The following is a 22,048-nucleotide window of genomic DNA, read 5'->3' on the forward strand; positions in this document are numbered from 1 at the left end:
CTCAAATAAGGACAAACATGCCATCGCAGCACCCAGACCGTGAAGGTTTACATTCACAAGGAGTCCTTTAAAGCCTTCAAAAGCAGCAAATTAAAGCAGGGGGAGCATTTCAGCTCCTTTCCGTTGCTTCAGCCCATGACTTATTAGAGCAATTAAGTGCCTTGGTGCACATTCCGCATCACCTGTTAGAACCCAGTGATGTACCGCCCTTATGAAAGAGCGCTGTGTGTAAGGTTAAATTAGGAGTGGGAAAAGAATAACCAATTTACAACTCAGAGCACTTGCAAACGTGTGGGGAAAGGCTTCTGGGGCTTTGCAGGCTGCCCCGGCATTTGCTGCCAGCACAGAAACAAATTCTGCTGTTTTCAGCTCTGCCTTCCCGGCCTCCCTGGAGAACAACCCTCTCGCAGGCACCGTCTCTTGACCTCAAAGCCCAGCTCTCGCCCACCCCACACTGCCCGGCCCACAGGAGCATCCCAAGGGACACCCTGAGGTCAGCCTAGCTGCTTCAGCAGCTCCCGAGCACCTCAGCAGCTCTGGTGGGACGGATGCCCTCAGCGTGAGCCCCTCACTGACCCCTCTGTCACCAGCCAGGCATCCTCCTCCAGTTCAGCCAGGTGCTGCCAGGCCTCTTCTCTCCTTCCACTTTCAGGGCACCCACAGCGTTTTCTGTCAGGATGCATTTACAAACAGATCAGTCACCTGAGGATCAGCAGAGCAGACCCCAGCCTCCTGGATTTGCTCATGCTTTTACTGCAGGCACGATTTATTAGAGGCCTAAGTAAAAGCTGCTACGTTTCTGGCTGTTGTCATAGTGCCACGGGCCTAGCCCTAACAGAGACATTATATATAGTATCATAGAATGGTTAGAATTGGAAGGAACTTTAAAGCCCACCCAGTGCCACCCCCTGCCCTGGGCAGGGACACCCCCCACCACACCAGGTTGCTCCAAGCCCCCTCCAACCTGGCCTTGAACCCCTCCAGGGATGGGGCAGCCACAGCTTCTTGGGGCAACCTGGGCCAGGGTCTCACCACCCTCACAGCAAAGAATTTCTTCCCCACATCTCAGCTCAATCTCCCCTCTTTCAGTGTCAAACCTTTCCTCCTCCTCCTATGGCTCCCCTCCCTCATCAAGACCCGCCCCCCCAGCTTTCCTGTATGCTCCTTTTGTCCATTGGAGCCTCTCCAATGCCCCACACCCGCCTCAGAGGGCCCTGTCGGGACAGCACCATCTCTGGGGACATTCCCATGGGACACACGCTGATGGCTGTGCCCGAGGATGGCACAAGTGGGGTCGGTGGGCCCGCCGAGCAAAGCGGGCCCAACGGATGAGGCAGGCCTAGCGGGCCCAGCAGGCCTGGAGGCCCGGCGGACAAAGCCGGCCCTGCAGTTGAAGCGGACCCGGCGAAAGAAGCGAGCCCAGTAGACGGAGAGGGCCCAGTACATGAAGTGGGCCTAGTACATGAAGCAGGCCCAGCGACCAGAGTGGGTGCTCCCCGGGACTGCCTCACGGCGGAACGGGCGACCTGAGGCCCCGGTCAAGAGCCGCCGCCGCCGCCGCCAGTCAGCGCGGGGTGAAGGGGGCACGGCGCATGCGCAGCCCCCTCCGCGCAGGCCTTAGTCCCGCCCTCCGCCGCCATTGGCCGGCGCGGGGCCCGTCAGCCAATCGCGCGGCGGGAAGGCGGGCGAGGGCGGTGGTGCCTGACAAGATGGAGGAGTACGCGCGTGAGCCCTGGTGAGGGGCGGCCGCGGGGCCCGGCGGAGTCTCCCGGGGCTTGGGGGGTAACCGGGACCGGGGGGGCACACCGGGGAGAGGGGTGAGGGGGAAGGGGGTGAGGAGAGAGCGGGGCGGGCGCTCCCCGGTGGAGCGCTGCGGGTGTGACCTTGGCCGGGCCCCTCTGAGGCAGCAGCGGCGGGGGAGGCCGCGCCGCGCCGGCTGAGGGGCTGCCCCGTGGCTCGGGGCCTGGGTGGGCAAAGCCCCGCCGGTACCGCGACCGGAGGAGCCTCCCTGAGGCGGGGAGGTACCGGCCTGGCGGTTAGGCCCTGCGGCCTGCCTGGCACCTGGGCCTCCGAGGGCCGCAGACGCTGTTGGGTCGGGGCCACTTCGTCCCCTCGGTGTCCCCTCAGGCCCCGGTGACTCTGCCCTCCTCCTTCTCCCAGTTCCATGAGGCCGGAGCGCCACAGGCCTGCTCGCACTGCCGAGCTGGCAGCATCTCATACCGATCATGCCTTAGCGGTGTCTTTTGTAAACGTTCACAGCTGCCTTGGTTGCAACTTAAAAGGTTTTATTTGTAGGAATAAAACATTTAAGTGAAGGTTAGGCTCAGGTTTAAGTGTGCAGCCTCTACAAATAGAGACCTGTGACTTCTCGAGGCTTTTCCCAAAGCTTTGCAGATTGCTCTGCTGCCACGTTTTAAGTTTCTCCATAAATGTCAGCTCCACCTTTCTAGAGCACAAAATTTGGGACATCAGTAAAATAAATTCTATTTATTTATTGATTGCTGTGGGCTCCAGATAATCTCATTCTCCCTGCAGCAGGATCATGCGACAGGGATGGGTTGCTGCTGAACTGGGGGGGGGGGTTGAGGGTGCCCCATGCTGTTTTGTCCCATTTGTTGCTGGTCACCCCGTTATCTCTGTCCCCCTGCAGTGACGTGGGGGGAGGGGGGGTTCAACTCCCTGGGAGCTGCTGTTTCTGGGAGCGGTGTGACCTCGCTGGAAGGTGACACTGTAGGACCTGGCTGTGGTTTGCATCGCAGTTGCCCTCGTTAGAAGCACTGGCTGTTGCATAGTCTGGGAATGGCTCAAGTGGCTGACGGGGAGGCAGAGGTCAGGCTGGCATGTCACGATCGTTTGACGACAAGGATGAAGTGCTGCCCATTCTGCAGCAGAGCTGGTATCAGGCTGGCTCCCCGCAGAGCCCTCGGTGCTGAGAAAAGGCAGCTTTATTTAAAATGTGGTGGCTTCTGACTCTCGTGGTTCGTTGGCCGTTAGGAGAGCTGCAGGCAGCCGTGGAGCTCGGGGGGACGATTCAACCCTTGGAGCGAGGGTCTTGGCCCAGGCGCGGTCTGAGCTGGCATGCTGCCCACCGGCTGTCCTCGCTCCGCTGGCCCTGCCACCCTCTCCACTTTTTATTGAACCAAACAGTGCCGTGAGCCCCTGCAGCTCCCTCTGAGGTGTGGGGGATCCTCAGCCTCTGCGGTCAGCGGGGCTGCCCCGGGGCCACGGCGCAAGCAAAGTCCTGGCCTCTGATCTCCTCACCTCTAAGCGATCTCGGCTGCCATCAGGAGTAGGAATCTGACCTTACCTTGCATGTAGCAGCGAGCACATCGTTTCCCTGCTGCGAGGGCTCCCCTTAAAGTCAGGGAAACAATTAACAGTAACATTAAGCTGGTAGATAAGTGCCAAATTAATAATGGAATAATCTCTTTTATTCTCTTCCGATTCTTCCCTCTACTGAGGTGGAGCACTGCCAGGGACTGGGGGGTGTTTTGTGTCGGCTTTCAGATACACACGGCGTCTGTCTGGGAATTCAAAGGAGCTGACACATGGAATAGCTGTGCTGGTATCAAAGACGTTTTCTCGTTTAAAAGCTGCTCCTGCGGAGGCTTGGGGGCTAGTTTAAAAGGAAAATTAAGAACCCCAAAGGTAACAGCTAATGAGCTTGACATCTGAAGTAGGGTTAAAGATGGAAAACATCTAGGGAAGCATTTGGTGATTGGAGTCTAATTAACGAAGCTTCTGTAAAGAACAGTCACAATTTGCTAAATTGAAATTCTTTGACCTTGTGGGTAAAGGAAAACCACTTTACATAATCTATTTAGATTTCCAGAAAGCTTTTTAACAAGATCACTGTTCGCAAGCTAACGAAGGAAGAGGGTTGTGATGAGATGTTTTATTCATAACAGAGTAGATCAAAATCTGGACAGAAGATGTGGAGAAGAACAAAACAACAAAAAAACCCCGAGAAGAAAGACTTCTTGGCTTTTCATCTCGGCATCTCTGACAACAGTGTGCCTCTAACCTTTTTCTGATCATTAAATGCAGGAAATAGGGGAAGGAAAATCAAATGTGAAGCGGGGCTAAATTATTGAATGTAGTCAAAGCCAGAGGGGATTTGTCAGGAGTATGAGATGAAAGCGTGTTACAGGCAGGGCAGTAAAAAGGAAAGGTGATGTGTGGTGGGATAACGTACAATTCTTCCACTGGTTTCTGAGTCACTGTGGGTTTGTGACCTGGATGTCGCTGTCACTGGGGTCATCACTGGTGACATTTGGGTGGGGTTCTGGTGCGTTCGGAACAACCAGGCGATGTCGGAGTGGAAAAATGAAGCAAGCGACTGATGCCATGTGTGCAAACAAGCGATTTGCTTTCCTTTAGAAGGTGTGCAGAGCTGGCCATGCTCTCGTTAAAGCGGCTGCGGAGGCAGGGAGGGATGCAGAAGTAGGTCGGGGAAGTGAGGAGCCTGGGAGAAGGTGTAGGAGAAGGGACTGCCAGTTTGGGAATTATTTGCAGGAATTAAAAAAAAAAACCCAAACAAAACCCTTGTGACAAAATATGCAGTAAAGCGAGGGGTCTGGGGAAAAGAGATGGTGTTTGTCACTCCTTGCAGCAGAAGAGCATCAGCATGTTCTGTGGAGCAGGAAAGTGTCAGATTCAAAAGGGGTCAGTGCAGACGTACCCTCACGTCTGGGCTCCCCAGTTCCAGAAGGATGGGGAGCTGCTGGAGGACACAGCAAAGGGCTACGAGGATGATGAGGGGCCTGGAGCATCTCTCTTACGAGGAAAGGCTGAGGGACTTGGGTCTTTTTAGTCTGGAGAAGAGCAGACTGAGGGGGGATCTGATCAACACCTATAAATACTTAAAGGGTGGGTGTCAGGAGGATGGGGCCAGTCTTTTTTCAGTGGTGCCCAGTGACAGGACAAGGGGTAACGGGCACAAACTTGAACATGGGAAGTTCCATCTCAACATGAGGAGGAACTTCTTTCCTGTGAGGGTGGCAGAGCCCTGGAAGAGGCTGCCCAGAGAGGTGGTGGAGTCTCCTTCTCTGGAGACATTCAAACCCGCCTGGACACGTTCCTGTGGGACCTGCTCTGGGTGACCCTGCTCTGGCAGGAGGTTGGACTAGATGATCTCCAGAGGTCCCTTCCAACCCCATAGCATTCTTTGATTCAGCTGGGTGCTGTAGGGAGCCCTCGTGAACAGAAACGTGAAATTCAGAGTGCGATGGGGAACGCACACGGATGCTCATAGCTGGCGTTCGCTACCGTGAGCGCTGAGCGTTCCATAGAGTTCAGTTTTGTCACCCTGTGTGGTGTTGTAGTGTTTTTTTGCTCAGTTTTCTGATTATTGACAGCGCAGGAGTTATAATCACCTGAGTGCTTGGCTTCTGCTGTAAGATTTTGACAGAAGATGAAAGAAACACAATAACTTTGTTATTTTATGCTTTGAAATTACCAGCAGTGGCAACAGAGGTTAATACCAGGTTAGCAGTCACCTGGTTTAGGAGTTCAGTTTGGTGGCGGAGAGTTCCAAGGCTCTAGTGTTTGGCAACGGATTTTGAACCCCAAATTAAAGCTCATCTCACTGGTGTTGAAAGCGTTTGCTGCGAGGGAGTTACTCTTTCCGTCGCAAAGCTTTTCCGCGCTGGTCGGAAACATTTGACTCTCCGTGTCGTCGGAGGCAGGAATTGCGGCCTTCTCTGACTGGGTCTGTGTTTTGTTCGAGTGAATTTCAGACATCCAGCACGCACCATGAAAAAAACCTTTTCCCTTTAACAAAAGATGACTTTGAAGCCTCTCGTTTAAATAACCAGAACTAATGAAAAACAGGAGTAATCCAGGAAAGCGGTGTTTTGTGCCAGCTGTGAACCGAGTCTCGTTGAATTTGCCACCGAAGTTTTCCGTAGGTCAAGAGGAAAATGAGAACAAAAAGTTTGAAGCTATTTACGCTCTGTAATTAGGGCAGAGCCAGAACTCTGCAGAAGTTTTCCGTGATGGAAATAGGTCTTTCTGCCTTGTGTGAGGAGTTCGGGCAATTCTTCTCCGTATTTGTTGCCACCGCTCAAGGGAGCCGGGTTGGTTGATTCTTGGCAAACCTCGGATTTGTTTTGGTGTAATATTCCCTGTGTTTTGGTGATGTCTGCTCAGCACGCTGGGTGTGAGACAACGCAGGCTTGATTTTCACTCCAGTTACACTCGATGCTTGAGTGGTGAATCCGTTACTGTTACTTGTGTGGTTTAAAGTGATGAAATTTAGTGTTTTCATCTTTATTTCTCTTTCTAGTCCCTGGAGGATAGTAGATGACTGCGGAGGTGCTTTCACGATGGGAGCGATAGGAGGTGGCATTTTCCAAGCTATCAAGGGGTTCAGGAATTCCCCAGTGGTGAGTAAAACCATTTCAGAGCATATTCTGAGTGCGTCCTGCTTTCTCTCCCTGTCAGCAGTGAATCTGGCCAGCCGAAGGTAGAGGAGAAATCATCCCTGTGCCGGGAGTGTGAGTGATTAATGACCTGCCTGTCATTAATCCAAACCAGGGGGGGTACATCTGGTGACCGGCTCAGGATCCAGATGGCTCCTTCGTCTTTCTGGGTCGAAGTTCTGCTTTCCCTGCTCGATCTGGTGGCACCAGTGGGACCCTGGCTGAGGGACATTTCCCTCGGGATGGGGAAGTGGAGGGTACAGCAGAATATGTCCATTTTGGCTGATCTTCTACCTTTGATTCTGTCTGCACATAAAGACGTGGAGCCCGGGCTGTTCCTCCTCCGGCCACCCCTCTCCCTCCCTTTTCACAAATGGAAAGACACAAAGCAAGAATCTTTTCTCCTTCAGATTTGTATTAGAGGGCATTATTTTCTTTAATTAGTCTCTTACTTAATTATTAGCATTCTTTATTAACTAGATTTTTTTGATAGTTGGGTTTTGTTTAAACGCAGAAGTGTGTGTCAACATGAAAGTTGAAGTTGAGCTGATGCTCGAGTCAGTTTTCACTTTCAGGATTTCTGCTGCCAAATTTTGACTATAAGCCTTTTAAAATGTTTTATAAACGTTTTAAAACGTTTTCTCTGGCAAACAAAAAGGGATTTTTGTTGAGCTTTTTGGTGTTACTTGTGTGACACTTAATAAGCCATTGGTTTGAGGTAAGTTTTGTAAGTAAATAACTGTTTCCAAACTAGTCAGATCCTGCAGGCAATTAACTTGAAAAGGATTATAGACTTAACTATATTCTTAATTTTCCTTAAGATTTATTAAATAAACCTGTCGCGCTTCTGAGTGCTTGTATCAAAAATCAAACTTGGGTGTGTGTTCTTTAAATCTTCTTAAAGCGTAGGAAAATCCCAAGTGATAATTCTGTGGGGTCCTGGGTGACGTGTTTAGCGTCAGACTCTGGAAGGCTCAGCACCACGTTCAGAAGCTGAATTCCTCGCTTCCCTTAGCTCCCGAGACTATGCTGACGAGACAAGGATTAAATCCTCCACCCGACCAGGAATGACTAAATTCGGGACAACCAATGAGATGGCCCAGCACAGGCCTCTGGGGATGTGGGCATCTGAGATAGGCTTGTACTAAAATAGATGAAATACTGATGGAAATGTGATATATCAGCAGGGTTTTCCTCTGGCACAGCCCTGTGGGACTCTTGTTGGGTGGATTTCCCTGTTCTCCCCACAGAGTCTCCTCCCCATGGTTTCCTGCCCCTCATGCTCTGCTGGTGGCTCCTGTGCCAACTGCATGAGGTGACCAGGCAGCGGATTGGAGCAGAGAAATGCTGTCTCCTTTAGTCCCCAGTAGGCCAATAGACTTTGAATTGAAATTGTTTAATGCCCGATGGCTGTAATTAATTTCTGTAGTTGATGGGTACATTATAAGGGAGTGGTAAATAATAAAATATGTATAAAACAAGGTTTTATCAGCTCCTGATCATGGCTCTTGAGGGTGCTTAGAAATATGTCGGGCCTGTGGCAAGTTTTCACTCTCTATAGGCAGGTTGGCTGAGTCTTCACTCTTTTAACTGTCATTTCTCTTTTATTGTAGGGTGTGAACCACCGGCTGCGGGGAAGTTTGACAGCGATTAAAACAAGAGCTCCACAACTGGGAGGTAATTAATTTTGTGGTGGTGTTGCTGTCAGTTGCCAGTTTGGGAACGTAACGTGGGACAAGAGCTGTGGGGCAGATCAGTGGGGTTTGTGATTCCAGGCAGGGGGTAAATGTGGTTCTGGTGCATCCAGGATTGGTTCAGGTGGGGAGGGAAGATGCTTGTGTTCGTGGTGTGATAAACCAGGCTTAACACAGAGTGGGATCGAGTGCACCCTCGGCAAGTTTGCCAATGACACCAAGCTGTGTGGCGTGGTGACACGCTGGAGGGAAGGGATGCCATCCAGAGGGACCTGGACAGGCTGGGGAGGTGGCCCCGAGCCAACCTCATGAGGTTCAACCAGACCAAGTGCAAGGTCCTGCACCTGGGTTAGGGCAATCCCCAGCACAAATCCGGGCTGGGTGGAGAATGGCTGGAGAACGGCCCTGACAGGAAGGACTTGGGGGTGTCGGTGGATGAGGAGCTCCACACACCCCAGCAACTTGCACTGGCAGCCCAGAAACCACCTGCACCCTGGGCTGCATCCCCAGCAGCGTGGCCAGCAGGGCGAGGGGGGGATTCTGCACCTCTGCTGCGCTCTGGGGAGACCCCCCCCACCCAGTGCTGCCTCCAGCTCTGGGGCCACCAACATCAGAAGGACATGGACCTGTTGGAGTGGGACCAGAGGAGGCCACGGAGATGCTGGGAGGGCTGGAGCCCCTCTGCTGTGAGGACAGGCTGAGAGAGTTGGGGGGGTTCAGCCTGGAGAAGGGAAGGCTCCGGGGAGACCTTAGAGCCCCTTCCAGTCCCTAAAGGGGCTCCAGGAAAGCTGGGGAGGGACTCTGGATCAGGGAGGGGAGCCATAGGAGGAGGGGGAAGGGTTTGACACTGAAAGAGGGGAGATTGAGCTGAGATGTGGGGAAGAACTTCTTTGCTGTGAGGGTGGTGAGAGCCTGGCCCAGGTTGCCCAGAGAAGCTGTGGCTGCCCCATCTCTGGAGGGGTTCAAGGCCAGGTTGGAGGGGGCTTGGAGCAACCTGGTCTGGTGGGAGGCATCCCTGCCCAGGGCAGAACTGGATTAGGATAAGGTGCAAAATTGTTCTGCATCATTCTCTATGTGGAAATATGTTTAAAGATGGAAAAATTTTAAAGTTCCCGGGGCTAATCTGGTTTTATTAGGATGGAAATTCCATTATGATCACTGTTTGATAAGCTTCTTGTCATTAAATATAAGTTAGTGGTATTATATATAAAATATGTGTAATTTGTGTGTCACCTGGCAAGTTGAGAATTTTTGTCAGTATTGCTTTTAATCTGTTTTGGGTTCTTTTGGAGTTTGAATGTACTTCTGTGTCTGAAACCTCTCTTGATTACGTGGCTGCAGCACAACTGGCTCGGCTGCTTTCTCCAAACTGCTTTTTGTTTATTTTTTAACAGGTAGCTTTGCTGTCTGGGGAGGGCTCTTCTCCATGATCGACTGTAGCATGGTCAGAATGAGAGGGAAAGAAGATCCGTGGAATTCCATCACGAGCGGAGCCCTGACCGGAGCCATATTGGCTGCCAGAAGTAAGAACCTGAGCACTGAGGAGGACATTAATTGAAAAACTTCTGTTTTCTAAATATACTCATTGTTACAGCGAAACAACAGTCTGTGATACCCAAATTGGAATTTACTTGCTCAGGGAAATTGAAAGATTATCTGAAACTTTTGTCCTGTGTTTATAGAATCATAGAATTGTCTGGGTGGGAAGAGACATTTAAGATCATCTCGTCCAACCATCATCCTAACTCTGATAAAACCCGTCACTAAACCATGTCTCTAAGCTCTATGTCAACCCGGGTTTTAAATCCCTCCAGGGATGGTGCCTCAACCCCTTCCCTGGGCAGCCCATTCCAAGGCTTAAGAACCCTTTCCGTGTAAAAATTGTTCCTAATCTCCAATCTGAACCTCCCCTGGCACAACTTGAGGCCATTTCCTCTTGTCCCATGGCCTGTTCCTTGGGAGAAGAGACCGACTCCCCCTGGCTACACCCTCCTTTCAGGGAGTTGGAGAGAGCGAGAAGGTCTCCCCTCAGCCTCCTTTTCTCCAGGCTGAACACCCCCAGCTCCCTCAGCCGCTCCTCACAAGGCTTGAGCTCCAGACCCCTCACCAGCTCCGTTGCCCTTCTCTGGGCCTGCTCCAGCTCCTCAGTGTCCTTTTTTTTGTGGTGAGGGTCCCAAAACTGGACACACACTGGTGGTGGGGCCTCACCAGTGCCCAGTCCAGGGGGACAATCACCTCCCAAGTCCTCCTCACCGTGCTGTTCCTGATGCAGGCCAGGATGCTGGTGGCCTTCTTGGCACTGGGCACACTTATGAAAGTAATAATGATGTTCTCAGACATTACCCTGTTCCTTTGTTTCCTTGAGGAAGAGGAGGGGAGTTGCACAGTAATTATCCTTTTGTTGGTGATGCTAATGAGGCTTAATGGATGCAAAATTTGGAGGAGAATTATAGGAGAGATGATAACTGAAGAAAGGGAGCTATAATATGCAAAGTTATGCATCAAAGAAGTAAAAAAGTGTTGTTTTGTGCTTTTTGTTTCCAGATGGCCCCGTTGCCATGGTCGGATCTGCCGCCATGGGAGGAATTCTCCTGGCTTTAATCGAAGGAGCTGGTATTCTCTTAACAAGATTTGCCTCCACACAGTTTCCAAATGGTGAGGAACCATCGGCCTCCGGTATCGCAAGGCTTTCGTAGCGCAGCCGTTACTCCCCAACCTCAGTCTCATCGCGGAGTACGTCTGCTCTGCCGGCTTCTGAGGCTGCGGAAAGCCAAGGAGAAGCCCAGAGCATCATCAGCTCCGTCCCAGTGGGTGACTGGAGGCTGTGGGACTGAAATTGGGGACCCAAGACCAAAAGCAGGGACGTCCCTGCTGTCCTGCCCCGTCCCCTGGGGCCACCGTACAGCCTGGCAGGCGGTGGCAGCAGGAGTTTAGTCGGTGGAGGGTGTCACAGGAGGTGTGAGGGGACAGCAGGCAGCAGGTTGTGGGGAAGGGCCTGCTGTGGTCTGTGTGCCAGTATAAACACTGGTTTAGATGGGCTGATGGAGATCAGTGGACAAATACAAGATTTCAAAGAGGGGCAGGAGGGTGGCGGCGGCATTTTTTTTCTAAACTTCTTCAAAAACTAGATCCCTTTTGGTTTTTTCTAAGTAAAATGCAAGCTGGGGTGTCAGCCGAGTCGAGAACCATTTGTGTTACTACTCGTATCGCAAAATACTCAATACCTCTCGCCCCGCCTTGTTTTGGGAGGAATTCTGACAAAAAAGACTGGTTGAAAGGATTAGTAACAAGCCACTAACTCCTGAGAGGCTTCCTCTCGGGTTTGTTGACTGATGTTCTTTGTTCAGTTTAAAACTCTTACGAGTTTCTGTTCTTCGTGCCAAGACATTTTAAAATTAAGCTGCTTTAGAGGAAGGGTGTCATTTGTCTGTTAGGATTTATTCTCTGGGATTGGCGCACAGTAAACGTATTGCTTCCCTCCAGCAGAACGGCAGCAAGAGGAGTCGGGAAGCTGACTCCGCAATGATTTGTTCCGTCTCACTGGCTTGCTTTATTGTCGGGCAAGTTACGGTGGGTAAACCTTTACAGAGTGGCTAAGTTCAACTGCAGGGCAATAAGGAATAGGTTTCAGCTCCTTTAGGTGACTGAAAATGCTTCCTTCTCGCTGCTCCGATTAATTTTCCTCTTAATAAAGGAGATAAAAGCATGGTCCTCGTTGGACCGAGGCTCCATCGATGCAAAAAGCTCTTGAACTTCTTTGAATGAAAAAAAACCACCAAATATAAAGTCTTGTTATTGGCTTCGTTAGTTCTAGAGGGGCTTTCTGTTAAAAATGCTGTGAATGTGGTTCATGCTGGGAGTGGGAAGAATCTCCTGTCTTCTGGTATTTATCATCTGCCTTTTTTTTCCCCCTCTCGCCTTCTTCCCAGGCCCTCAGTTTTCAGAAGACCCCTCCCAGTTGCAGCCCTCTCCGTTCGGTGACTACAGACAATACCAGTGATGATTCTCCTCCTTCTCCTGGTTCACGTTGGCCCCGAGCTGAAATGTCCCAACTCTGGAGGAGCGAGCCGCGGTATGTCCTTAACGCCGGTGGTAGCCTCTTACCCAAACCAGGCCCAGAGGACCTTCAGCCCTTTTCAGTGTAAAGCTGCGCAGGAGAACTTTTAGAAGACGACAAATCTATTTATTCCCGATAGATTCCATTGCTGTAATGTTAATACATGTCTGATAGAATACACGGAGGTTTGAGACAAGGACCAAACGGAGTCTTGTCATCCTTTGGAAGTGGACTGAAGTGAAGGTCTCTGGAGTCTTCTCCGGGATGGGGCAGCGACAGCGACCGCAGCCTCTTCCCCACCGGATTTAGGTCACGACACACATTTCAGCTTAAGGAAAATAATTAATCTACGCGCAGTTTTACATTCCTAAAGTGAATATTACTGGGAGAATGTGCAAGCCAGTGAAAATTACTTCCAGCAGTACTTATTTCACTCCTGTTCTTTGTTTTCTGGGCTGCCACCAGGCAGCCCAGGGTCTCTGGTTAAAGCTGAACCTGCCTTTTGGGGGTCCGCGGGCTGCAGCGTCCCCCGTTGTCCCCTAAACCCGCCAGGCTTTGAGCCCCCTGTGGCAAGAGGTGGCAGCAAGTTAATTCTTCACCTCTGCTGCTGGTCTTTTCGCCTTGGGTCCAGTCCTGAGCACGATTAAAATGGCTGCTCCGTGGTTTTGTTCTTAAACTCCAGGTGCGGAGGTGCGTTCCCTCTTGCCAGTGGTTAAAAAATCATAATCCAGTGAGGTTTTCTGTTGTTAATACATTTGCTTGGTGCCGTCATGCTTGCATCATGCGTTCTGTCAGTTCCTGATGGAATATCCGTACTCAAAAAGACTTCATTCATATTATCTGAGTTGCTTCGTGGCTTTTTCCCCTCCCAGAGAGGAGTTTGATCCCTGCCCTCTGGCAGGAGCCTGTCGGAGCTGAGCAGGAGGAGAGGGTGGAAATCAGGCAGGAGCGGTCACAGTTAGTGGTTGATAAAGGGGTGAACTGGGATCGTACGAGGCGTGCGGGATCCCGACCATCTCTTTTGTCCTGGCATCTTGTAAAAGGGGGTGTTTTCTTGTTCCCACCCCCTGCCTGTCCTGGAAACGCTCCAGGGCTGCCAGGGTTGGGGCTCTGGTACCGAACCATTGCACGTGGCTGCTGCTGGTGTGTCATTTCCAAAAACCTTAAGCACAGAAGCACCGTGTGTGTGTGTGTGTGTGTGTGTGTGTGTGTGTGTGTGTGTGAATTTTAAAGGCAATTTTCTTGATTTGTGTCACTCGGTGCCCTCTCCTCAGTTGAGCCCCCCAGGCATAGAGCTGGTGAGTCTCTGGTCTCTAAGAGAGAATTAACGCTCAGTTCCCGGCAGCTCTGGACCCTCCCCCGGGCATCCAAATTTCCATTTTAATCACAAAAGGTGTTTTCCCAAACTCTTTTATATGGGATTGGAGCCCTCGGGTGTTGTTCAGCTGTGCAGCTCAAGGGTTTCGGTCTCCAGCCCTCGCACCGCTGAGCTGTCCTTGGGCATTTGCCGGGAGGGGAGAGAGGACTCTCGGCCAAGTCCCCTCCTGGCCCCAGGGGACATGGGTGACCTCTCCTGCCTGTGCTGTGGCCAGGGGGGACACGGGGGTGCACAGGAGCTGCTGTAGGTTGAGCTGTCACAGGAGAACCTGCTGCTCCCCTCCCTGGGGGCTCCACCAGGTCCCTAAAGGTGGCCCCCATAAAGGGGCCACCACACAGCCCTTCTCTGCAGCAGCAGGGACACGGGGAGAGTGGGGACATGTGCCACCAGTGTCCGTCTGTGGCTCGGGGCCCGCGGTGGCCCTGTTGAGCCCTCCTCCCTCACCCCTCTGTAAGGCAACGGGCCGGGGCTGCGGAGAGGAGCTTGGCTCGGCTCAGCTCTTCCCTCTGATCCCCTGCAAGAGTCACCTACACCCCGGAAGACACCGATTCGGGGTGTCATCCTCCCTCCCTCCCCACCAGCTGGGCTGCAGCAGCTCACGGCACCTCCCTCATCCTCACCGAGCCCCAGAGGAAGCCTTCACCCAGCCCTGCTTGAGAACAGCCCTGAGGAAAAGGACTTGGGGGTGTTGGTGGGTGAGAAGCTCCACAAGCCCTGGCACCGTGCGCTGGCAGCCCAGAAACCCCCTGCACCCCAGGCTGCATCCCCAGCAGCGTGGCCAGCAGGGCGAGGGGGGGATTCTGCACCTCTGCTCCGCTCTGGGGAGACCCCCCCCCCCCCCCCCCCCAGTGCTGCCTCCAGCTCTGGGGCCACCAACATCAGAAGGACATGGACCTGTTGGAGTGGGACCAGAGGTGGCCACAGAGATGCTGGGAGGGCTGGAGCCCCTCTGCTGTGAGGACAGGCTGAGAGAGTTGGGGGGGGTTCAGCCTGGAGAAGAGAAGGTTCCGGGGAGACCTTAGAGCCCCTTCCAGTCCCTAAAGAGGCTCCAGGAAAGCTGGGGAGGGACTCTGGATCAGGGAGGGGAGCCATAGGAGGAGGGAGAAGGGTTTGACACTGAAAGAGGGGAGATTGAGCTGAGATGTGGGGAAGAACTTGTTTGCTGTGAGGGTGGTGAGAGCCTGGCCCAGGTTGCCCAGAGAAGCTGTGGCTGCCCCATCCCTGGAGGGGTTCAAGGGCAGGTTGGAGGGGGCTTGGAGCAACCTGGTCTGGTGGGAGGTGTCCCTGCCCAGGGCAGGGGGTGGCACTGGGCGGGGGGTGGCCTTTAAGGTCCCTTCCAACCCAAACTGTTCTGTGATTCTCTATTTCCTCCCCCGGAAAGGGCTCCCTTTGTTTTATTTCAGCCCTTGGGGCTGCTCACTCTCACTGCCGCCCCCCCCAACCCCCCCAACCCCAAAAAAAAGGAGACAGACACCCCCCCGCACGACACTGAACTATTGACCTTTTTATTTCAATCAGCTACAGCAGCTCTACATTCCCCTGACGCTGTCCTTCCTCAACGCCCCCAGACAGCGGGGAGCCCGGTGCACTGCGCTGGCAGCAAGTCCTTAAAGCTTAGTATTAAATATTAAATATTCTCTCATTTATGTTTAACATTACTTTGTCAAGGAAAAACAAACGAACAAACAAGAAATAAGACAATTAAAACTTAAGTTATATGCATCTGCGCCCTGGGCAGCAGCTCTGGGGGGACGGGGGGGGGGAGGGATGCAGAGCTGCTCCCCCCCCCCCCCCCCCCACTTCTGCTGCGAGGGATACGCAGAAGAAATATCTCTGGTAGTGCGTGTTGCTGCTGGCTCCGGCCGTGAGCTGGGGGGGGAGTTCGGGGGGGGGCTCGGCGGTGCCAGGACTGGGGGGGCCCGTGCCTCTACCTTTGGGGGGGTTCGACCTGTCTGGGAAGGAGTGGGGGGGGGGGAATCACCCCAGAGCGGCTGGAGGAGGCAAAAGCGCTGCCGGGGGCCCCCCCTCGCCTCCCCCCTCAGCCCCGGTGAAGCGTGTGGCAACGGGGGGGTGTGTGTGTGTGTGAGGATTTGGTCAATAATGCTAAAGAATTTTTCTGTTTCTTTTTTTTTTCTTAAAAAAAAAAAAAAAAACCCAAACAAAAAACCAAACAAAACCCAACCAACAACCCCAAACAGTTTTAAGTCTTCCTTTGATTTTTAGCAAAGACAAAGAGTTTAAAAAGCACTTAGGAAGCTTGTACTAAAACGGGGGGGGGGGGGGGGGGGGAGGGAGTGGGGGGGGTGTCTCAGAGCAGGGAGTCGTCTGTGCACCCCCCTTCCAGTCCGTAGCGAAACTCCTGCAGGTTGGACACCCCGTAGAAGTGGACGAAGGCCGCGGCCACCACCAGCACGTGGAAGATCTGATGAGACTGAAACTGCGGGGAAGGGAAAAAGCCCTTTAGACCGGACCAAAGGGGCCAAAGTAACACCGGGAACACCTCTTCTTCCTCCTCCTTCTCCTCCTCTTCGCTGCTTCTGCACCGCCCCAGGACTGTGAGCTCCGCTTCTCCCCGCTCCTCGCTCCCAGGCGGAATTTTCTACCCTGTACTTTGCCTGTTGGCAGCAGCCAGTCAAGGTCTGGCTGCCTGATGTGCCTTGGGGCACAGCAGGACACCCCCAGCCTCTTCCTCCTCACCTCGGAGCTCACCCCCCCCCCCCCCCCCTTTCCATCCCCTCCCCAGCCCCACAGCGCCCCACACTCGCCCCCTCCGCCCCACACTCACCCAGATGTCGAACTTGCCCGGGAAGAAGCGCTCGGGGATGCGGGCGGCGTAGAGCCCCGCGCCCGTGATGTACATGACGGCCATGAGGAAGAACCAGCCCATCTGGCCCACGGTGGTGGCTTTGACGAAGCCTTCGGCGATGGTGAAGTGCATGGTGGGCACCACCCCGCTCAGCCCCAGCCCCAGAAAGACGCCTGCGACCGAGAGGAGAGATCAGCAAACCGCCATCATCACCCCCCACCCCACATCCCGCAGCCACTGGCAGGCTTTTCCTCGCTCGGTCCCAAATTATGCGACCCCAAGGCATCTATCCATTGAAAAACAAAGGATTTACAGCTCTACGTCCCAGTCAAAACCAGTGCTGACTGGGCAGGGCTCACTGTGCTCCCAGTACAGCCACAGGGATGGCTCCCGACTCCGGGAACAGCCCTTGGGGAGGGTGCCAGCCCCTTGGTGCTCCAGCAGGCAGGAGGAGGGCAGCAGCCCCAGAACCCTGCCAGGAGGGGAGGTGAAACTGCCTGGAGCTCGAGGGGAAGGTGCTAATTAGCAGTGCTGAAATTTTCAGCTCTAGCATCTAATTAGTTTGGCAGAGAGCAAACGGCACCGCGGTGAGACACCAGCCCAGAGAGGCTGCGGCTTGGACTGGCCACAGGAATTGGCCCAGCCAGCGCTGTCTCTTGGCACCGGGGGAGGCCGGCAGCCCCCTCCCGGAGCCGGCAGCCAAGGAGGTGGTGGGACTGGAGGTCCCCCCCTTGTCCCCTGCCCTCCCGGGGGGGGTCTCCCGCCTCACACGCCCGGCCTCCAGCTCAGCATCGTCTCTCGCCACGTAACGAGGACACCGCTAGGAGAGCCGTTTGCTGTAGGACCCCCCCCCCCGGGAGGAAGGACGGGCAGAGGCATTTCTCCACGCTCAGTGAGGCTGGTTCCACCCGCAGCGGGGCCGGGACAGGGTGTACGTGCGGAGTGGGATCGGGGGGCAGCCTCTCCCCGCAGCCTCCAGGGAGGCAGGAACATGCCAGCGTGTAACCGACGGGGGAGAGAGGAGGGAATCTTCTCCTCCTCCGCCCGGCAGCGTGAACCCGCAGCTCGAACCGCTTCCCGGAGAAGGTGGCTCCGTGCGGCACAGCCCCGGGGCACCCGGCCGCCGCTTACAGGGCTATCGATAAACGCCGTCCGTCTGCTCCAAACCTCGGGTTTGGCGAGTGCCAGGCGGAGCTCGGGCCCTGCTCGGCGGAGGGTCTAAATCCCCGTGGAGGAAGAAGCCTCTCCCTGCCAGGAGCTGCCGTAGCGCTCCGGGGGAAATCATCCTGCAGCTGCCGAGAACTCTCCCCGAATGGGAAGAGCCACGCCCCCACAACGGGACCTTCCCAAAGTCCCTCCCGGGGCTGGGGACTCAGGGAAAGGAGGGAGAACTCGTACCTGCTCTCGTCTGCCTGTGCTTGGGGGTGGCAAAGCGGTCCCACTGCGCAACGATGATGGCGGAGATGCCCAGGACGCAGACGATGGAGAGGTAGATGAGTCTTGGCTGCGGGGAGCAGTAGAAGGAATAGTAGAGCCACGGGACGAAGCTCCCCATAATCAGCAGTGCAATTCCTGAATAATCCAACCTGCAGCCGGGGTGGAACGACGGAGAGTCACAGGTGATGAGCCCCAAAATCCAGCCCCCCCCCACCTCCTGGTGTCCTCTGGGTAACGGTGTGTCGGTGACCCCCCAGCCTGTCTGTGCCCCAACAAAGCCCCCCTCCCCGGCCCCGCGGGTGAAGCCGAGTGTCCACAAAGGGGAGAAATCTTGGGTCTCATCAACGCGATTTGGGACAGGAGAAAGGGTCTGGGCACGAAGGCGGCTCCTGGGGACAAACAGGAACCGGGTGGATACGAGGGGCCGCGCGCTCGAACCCCCACCCCAGGACACGTCGGGCACGAGTCCCTGCGAGTATGGATTTGACTGTTCCTCCTCCGCCGCAAAGTGCTTTCGATCTATCGATCCAGGAACCACTTGCAGCACCGAAAGCAGCCGCTCGCGTTACCCCCGCGGCCACGGCCAGCCCTTTCCCCGACGGGCAAGGACGTTTCTGCTGAGGGCACGGCGGCACCGTTTGTTCTGCAGGCACGATCCCGCAGGAAATCTGGGGTTTGCGCAAAGGAGAGCGACCCCATTTCCCAGCAAAACCCACCCCCAAATAAAAGCCTTTGACAGATCTTTCGTGGAAGCCCGGCTGCTGCTCTGCCCGCGCCGCTGATGCGAGCTTAACCCTAGGAGCCCTCGGGGAGAGGCACTGGCCGCTGCCCAGCCTTTCCACTTTGCCGGGAATCCTGTTTGTTTTCTTTCCATTTGGTTTCAATCCAAATTGGATCCAAACCAGCGTTTGGTTTTTTTTTGTTGTTTTTTTTTTTTTTTCCTTTTTTTTTTGAAAGCAGCCAGGAAACTGCCAAACCGCCCCGTTCTCCTGAGAGCGAGACCCCTCCTCACTTCACCCCCACGAGGGGCACAAAGGCTGTTCCCTCGGGAGCTGCGGGTCCCCGGCCTTTATCATCCACCTCATCATTTGAGCGGCAGATTTAAGGTGCTTGGGCACAGGACAGAGCCCTCCAGGGCCCAGCTGTGGCTCCCTCTCAATTCCGCACCGGATTTGGTGACCACTCCCTTTCCCCAGGGATCAAAACTTTGGGAAGGCAGCTCTTTCCAAGAGGAAGCTCTGAGACAACCCAAAACCTTCCATACGATGCCACGCAACCGCGCTCGTGCTGACTCACTTCGAAAAAGTCCTCGAGACCTTCTCCGAGTGACAGTAGACGGTGTGGAAAAGCCAGGAGAAGCTGAGGCACAGCACCGCTCCCAGGAAGAACATCCCGAACACCACCTTCTCCTGGAGAGGAGCCATGAAATACATGTTGGGCCGCAGCATGGTCAGGATCCCCAGGCAGAGGAACAAGACGAAACCTGCAGGGAACACACCAAAGGGAGGGTCAGGGAGAAGGGAGGTGAATGAATTCAAGCAAAAACCCAGGAGAAACAGGGCCCCGGGGGCAAGGGCACGGTCAGGTACAGGGTGAAGAGCCACCGCCCGCCCCTGGGTTTCAGACTCCGAGGATTTCTTATCTTGCCCAGAAGGTATTTCTCCGTCCCACTCTTGCGGAGCGTTGGCAAAGCCACAAACGGTGGCTGAGCCCAGGCTGGGGCCCCCGCTGGGAGGAAATGCCCCGGTCTCTCCTCCCCCAGGGACCTCACGACCAGTTCCCTGCGCACACAGGACCAGGCAGGGGTAGGTGATCCCGGGGCACAGAAAGGACCCCAACACCAGGCCGGTCCTGGCCAAAAGAAAGGGTGGGCCGGTCCTGGCCCACCCTTGTGAGTAGGGGAAAAGCCCCATGGGCTACCAAACACCCCCACCCCCCCGGTCACCTAGCAAGTGGGTCCAGATGTTGCCCGTCTCGGTGTGTATTCGGAAGATGCTCTTGAAGCAGGCTCGGAAGGAGGGCATGGGAGGCCGGTGGCCGTGCAGGAGGTAATCGTTGTCCTTCAGCCAGTCGGGCAGCACGTCGTAGGGGATCACGCGCCAGCGCCCTTCCCACACCTGCAACGGGCCAAGCCGGGCTAGTGGCCCCCAGAGCACTGAGCCAGCCCAAGGGCTCACATCTACTCACTCCAGGAGCCTAAAGTCACAGGCGGAACAAGCCCAGCCCAGGCTGAAAACGCTCCGTAAGGCTCCTCGGGGAGAGGAAGTTCAGCTCTTGCAACATCAGGCACCCCTTAAGCCACCCGCATCCCGCTGAGCGCACCCCACACGGCCCCCCAGGGAGCCAGAGCCGATTTGCACCCTCAGGTTTAACCCTTTGGCATCTGAAGTAACTGTTCCCTGCAGCAGGGAATTCCCTCCCGTTTTGGTCAGGGAAGAGGGAGTCCCATATGGTAGAAGAACCGGGCTGGCCCTCAGCCGGTGTCCCCGCTTACAGAACCACGGTGACCGCGGGCACAGGCGCCCAGTAAAACCTGCAACCATGTTTGGTGCTCCCAGTCCCCGTTGAAGGAATGCAGAGACACCGGGGCTGCTCCCCAGGTCGCTGCTCGTTTGGGCACAACCTCCAACACCCACCGGTCCTTCCCAGCCACCGCCATCCCCTTCCCACACCACTCCCGGGAACAGGCCCTGGGGCATCCCGGCCTCATTAATACTCCAAGATCAGGATTAGGGCATCGCACCAGGCTCCTGTACCTTATAGACAAACTCTTCCATCTTCTCCATGGCATGATGAGCCTGCAGAGGCAAAGTCAGCACACGGACCACTTCCTCTTCTTCCTCACGGGCCGCTGGGCACGGCGGGTCTTCAGCCTAAAGGGAGAAAGGCCGGAAGGAAATCATTCCTGCCCGTGGGAGGAGGAGGAACAGCGCACGGAGCATGGCGAGTCCCTTCCGAGAGCACCTGGGGCTTCATCCCTTCCCGAGGGGACAGGCAGGACCCGCCGGTCACCACCGCTTATGCAACACGCTGCTGTCTTAACCATCTCGGGCAGGCTAATCCCAGATTTATCCTTGTTGAAAGGCGGGATTACCCTGGGGGATTTGCATCCCTACACCCCTGGAACAGCCACTCGGCCCAGCCAGGAAACCTGCCCCCCCCCCCCCCCCCCCTCCAAGCCATGAGCCCAACCCAGAGCAGGGCCAGGGGCTCCCCAGCACCCTCCGGAACCGGGAACGCTCTGCCCGTCCCACCGCAGCTCCCAGCCTCCTCCTTTTCCGTTAGTGGGTTTGGGAAAGCGATTTCCAGCCCTAAGGCTGAGACACCCCCCCCCCCCTTCAAACACCCCCTTCACCCCAAACAGCAGCGCTGGCAGGCAGGGACGGCGCGTCTCGGCCACCCCAGGCCCACGCCAGCACCGCGGGAGAAATTTTTTGGGGCAGCTCAGTGCTGGGACCAGCCAGACTGTCCCCTCACGGCCTCCCCGTCCCCTCACGGCCGCTCTGCAGTGACCCAACGCCAGGACCGGCCTCGGGGCTCCACAAAACCCAGCCAGCCGGCCCGCACCCTTCAAGCTGCTAATGGGATAAGGGGCAAATTCCCGGGTTAATCCGCAAGGAGGGAGCGGGGAGTCCCGGGACGGAGGCGCGGGGGCCCAACCGGGGCTCTTGCGAGCGGGGGCACCCGCTCGGGGCGGAGGGCGAGGGAGAGCTTACACTGGCCGAGCCGGCGGCTCCTTGGTCCCCCTTCTCCTCCAGCAGCGGCCCCAGCTCGGCCAGCTCCAGGTGGGCTCGGTCCCGGCCGGCGGCCGCCAGCCCGTTGCCCTGCCCGGCGGCGGAGGCTTTGCGGGACGCCATGGCGGCGGGGTCGGTGCTGGGGGGCAGCCGGTGCAGGTCCCTCCACGTCCTTCTGCCGCCGCGCTGGGAAGGGAGGGAGGGAGGGAGGGAGGGAGGGAGAAGAGAGTCACCGGGAACCGCGGGCCGCGCACCGCACCGCACCCCGGGCCGGGCCGGGCCGGGCCCGCCGGTGCCAGCCCGCGGGAAGGTCCCGACCCTCCCCGGGGCACCGGCGGGACTGAGACCGCCGCCCTCCCCCTTCCCGCCCGCACTCACCGGCCGCTACATCCCGCGCTGGGCGGCGGCGGCGGCACCGGAAGCGACGCTGAGGGAACGGGGCCGCTTCCGGTGGCGAAGCCCCGCCCCGCGCCGCGACGACACCCCCACGGGGCGGAACGGCGGGTCCCGCATTCTGATT

The 22,048-nt window shown here is 55.7% G+C and overlaps 2 protein-coding genes across 4 annotated transcripts; one reads left to right on the top strand and one right to left on the bottom strand.

Annotated features, from left to right (window-relative positions):
* Positions 1-1,676: 1,676 nt before the first annotated feature.
* TIMM17A (translocase of inner mitochondrial membrane 17A) lies at positions 1,677-13,344 on the top strand. 3 transcript variants are annotated; one of them, XR_012463640.1, is made up of 7 exons: positions 1,690-1,735; positions 6,287-6,386; positions 8,036-8,099; positions 9,511-9,639; positions 10,661-10,771; positions 11,603-11,686; positions 12,046-13,014. XR_012463640.1 is itself a non-coding variant. In XM_074163209.1 (6 exons), exons 1-6 carry the CDS (start codon positions 1,710-1,712, stop codon positions 12,114-12,116), a joined length of 501 nt encoding a protein of 166 aa, XP_074019310.1. In that variant the 5' UTR covers positions 1,677-1,709; the 3' UTR covers positions 12,117-13,344. The 3 variants fall into 3 exon arrangements, 1 of the variants encoding a protein (XP_074019310.1); XR_012463639.1 differs by having other exon boundaries at positions 11,600-11,686; positions 12,046-12,371; XM_074163209.1 differs by lacking the exon at positions 11,603-11,686 and having other exon boundaries at positions 1,677-1,735; positions 12,046-13,344.
* Positions 13,345-15,859: 2,515 nt separating this feature from the next.
* On the bottom strand, positions 15,860-21,651 carry ADIPOR1 (adiponectin receptor 1). The gene is made up of 7 exons (XM_074163341.1): positions 21,511-21,651; positions 20,551-20,667; positions 19,740-19,911; positions 19,091-19,277; positions 17,756-17,943; positions 16,337-16,530; positions 15,860-15,988 (listed from the first exon to the last, which is right to left on the bottom strand). Exons 1-7 carry the CDS (start codon positions 21,649-21,651, stop codon positions 15,860-15,862), a joined length of 1,128 nt encoding a protein of 375 aa, XP_074019442.1.
* Between the last annotated feature and the right edge of the window lie 397 nt (positions 21,652-22,048).

The sequence above is a fragment of the Numenius arquata genome, chromosome 24 (assembly GCF_964106895.1).
Source record: "Numenius arquata chromosome 24, bNumArq3.hap1.1, whole genome shotgun sequence".
NCBI lineage: Eukaryota > Metazoa > Chordata > Aves > Charadriiformes > Scolopacidae > Numenius > Numenius arquata.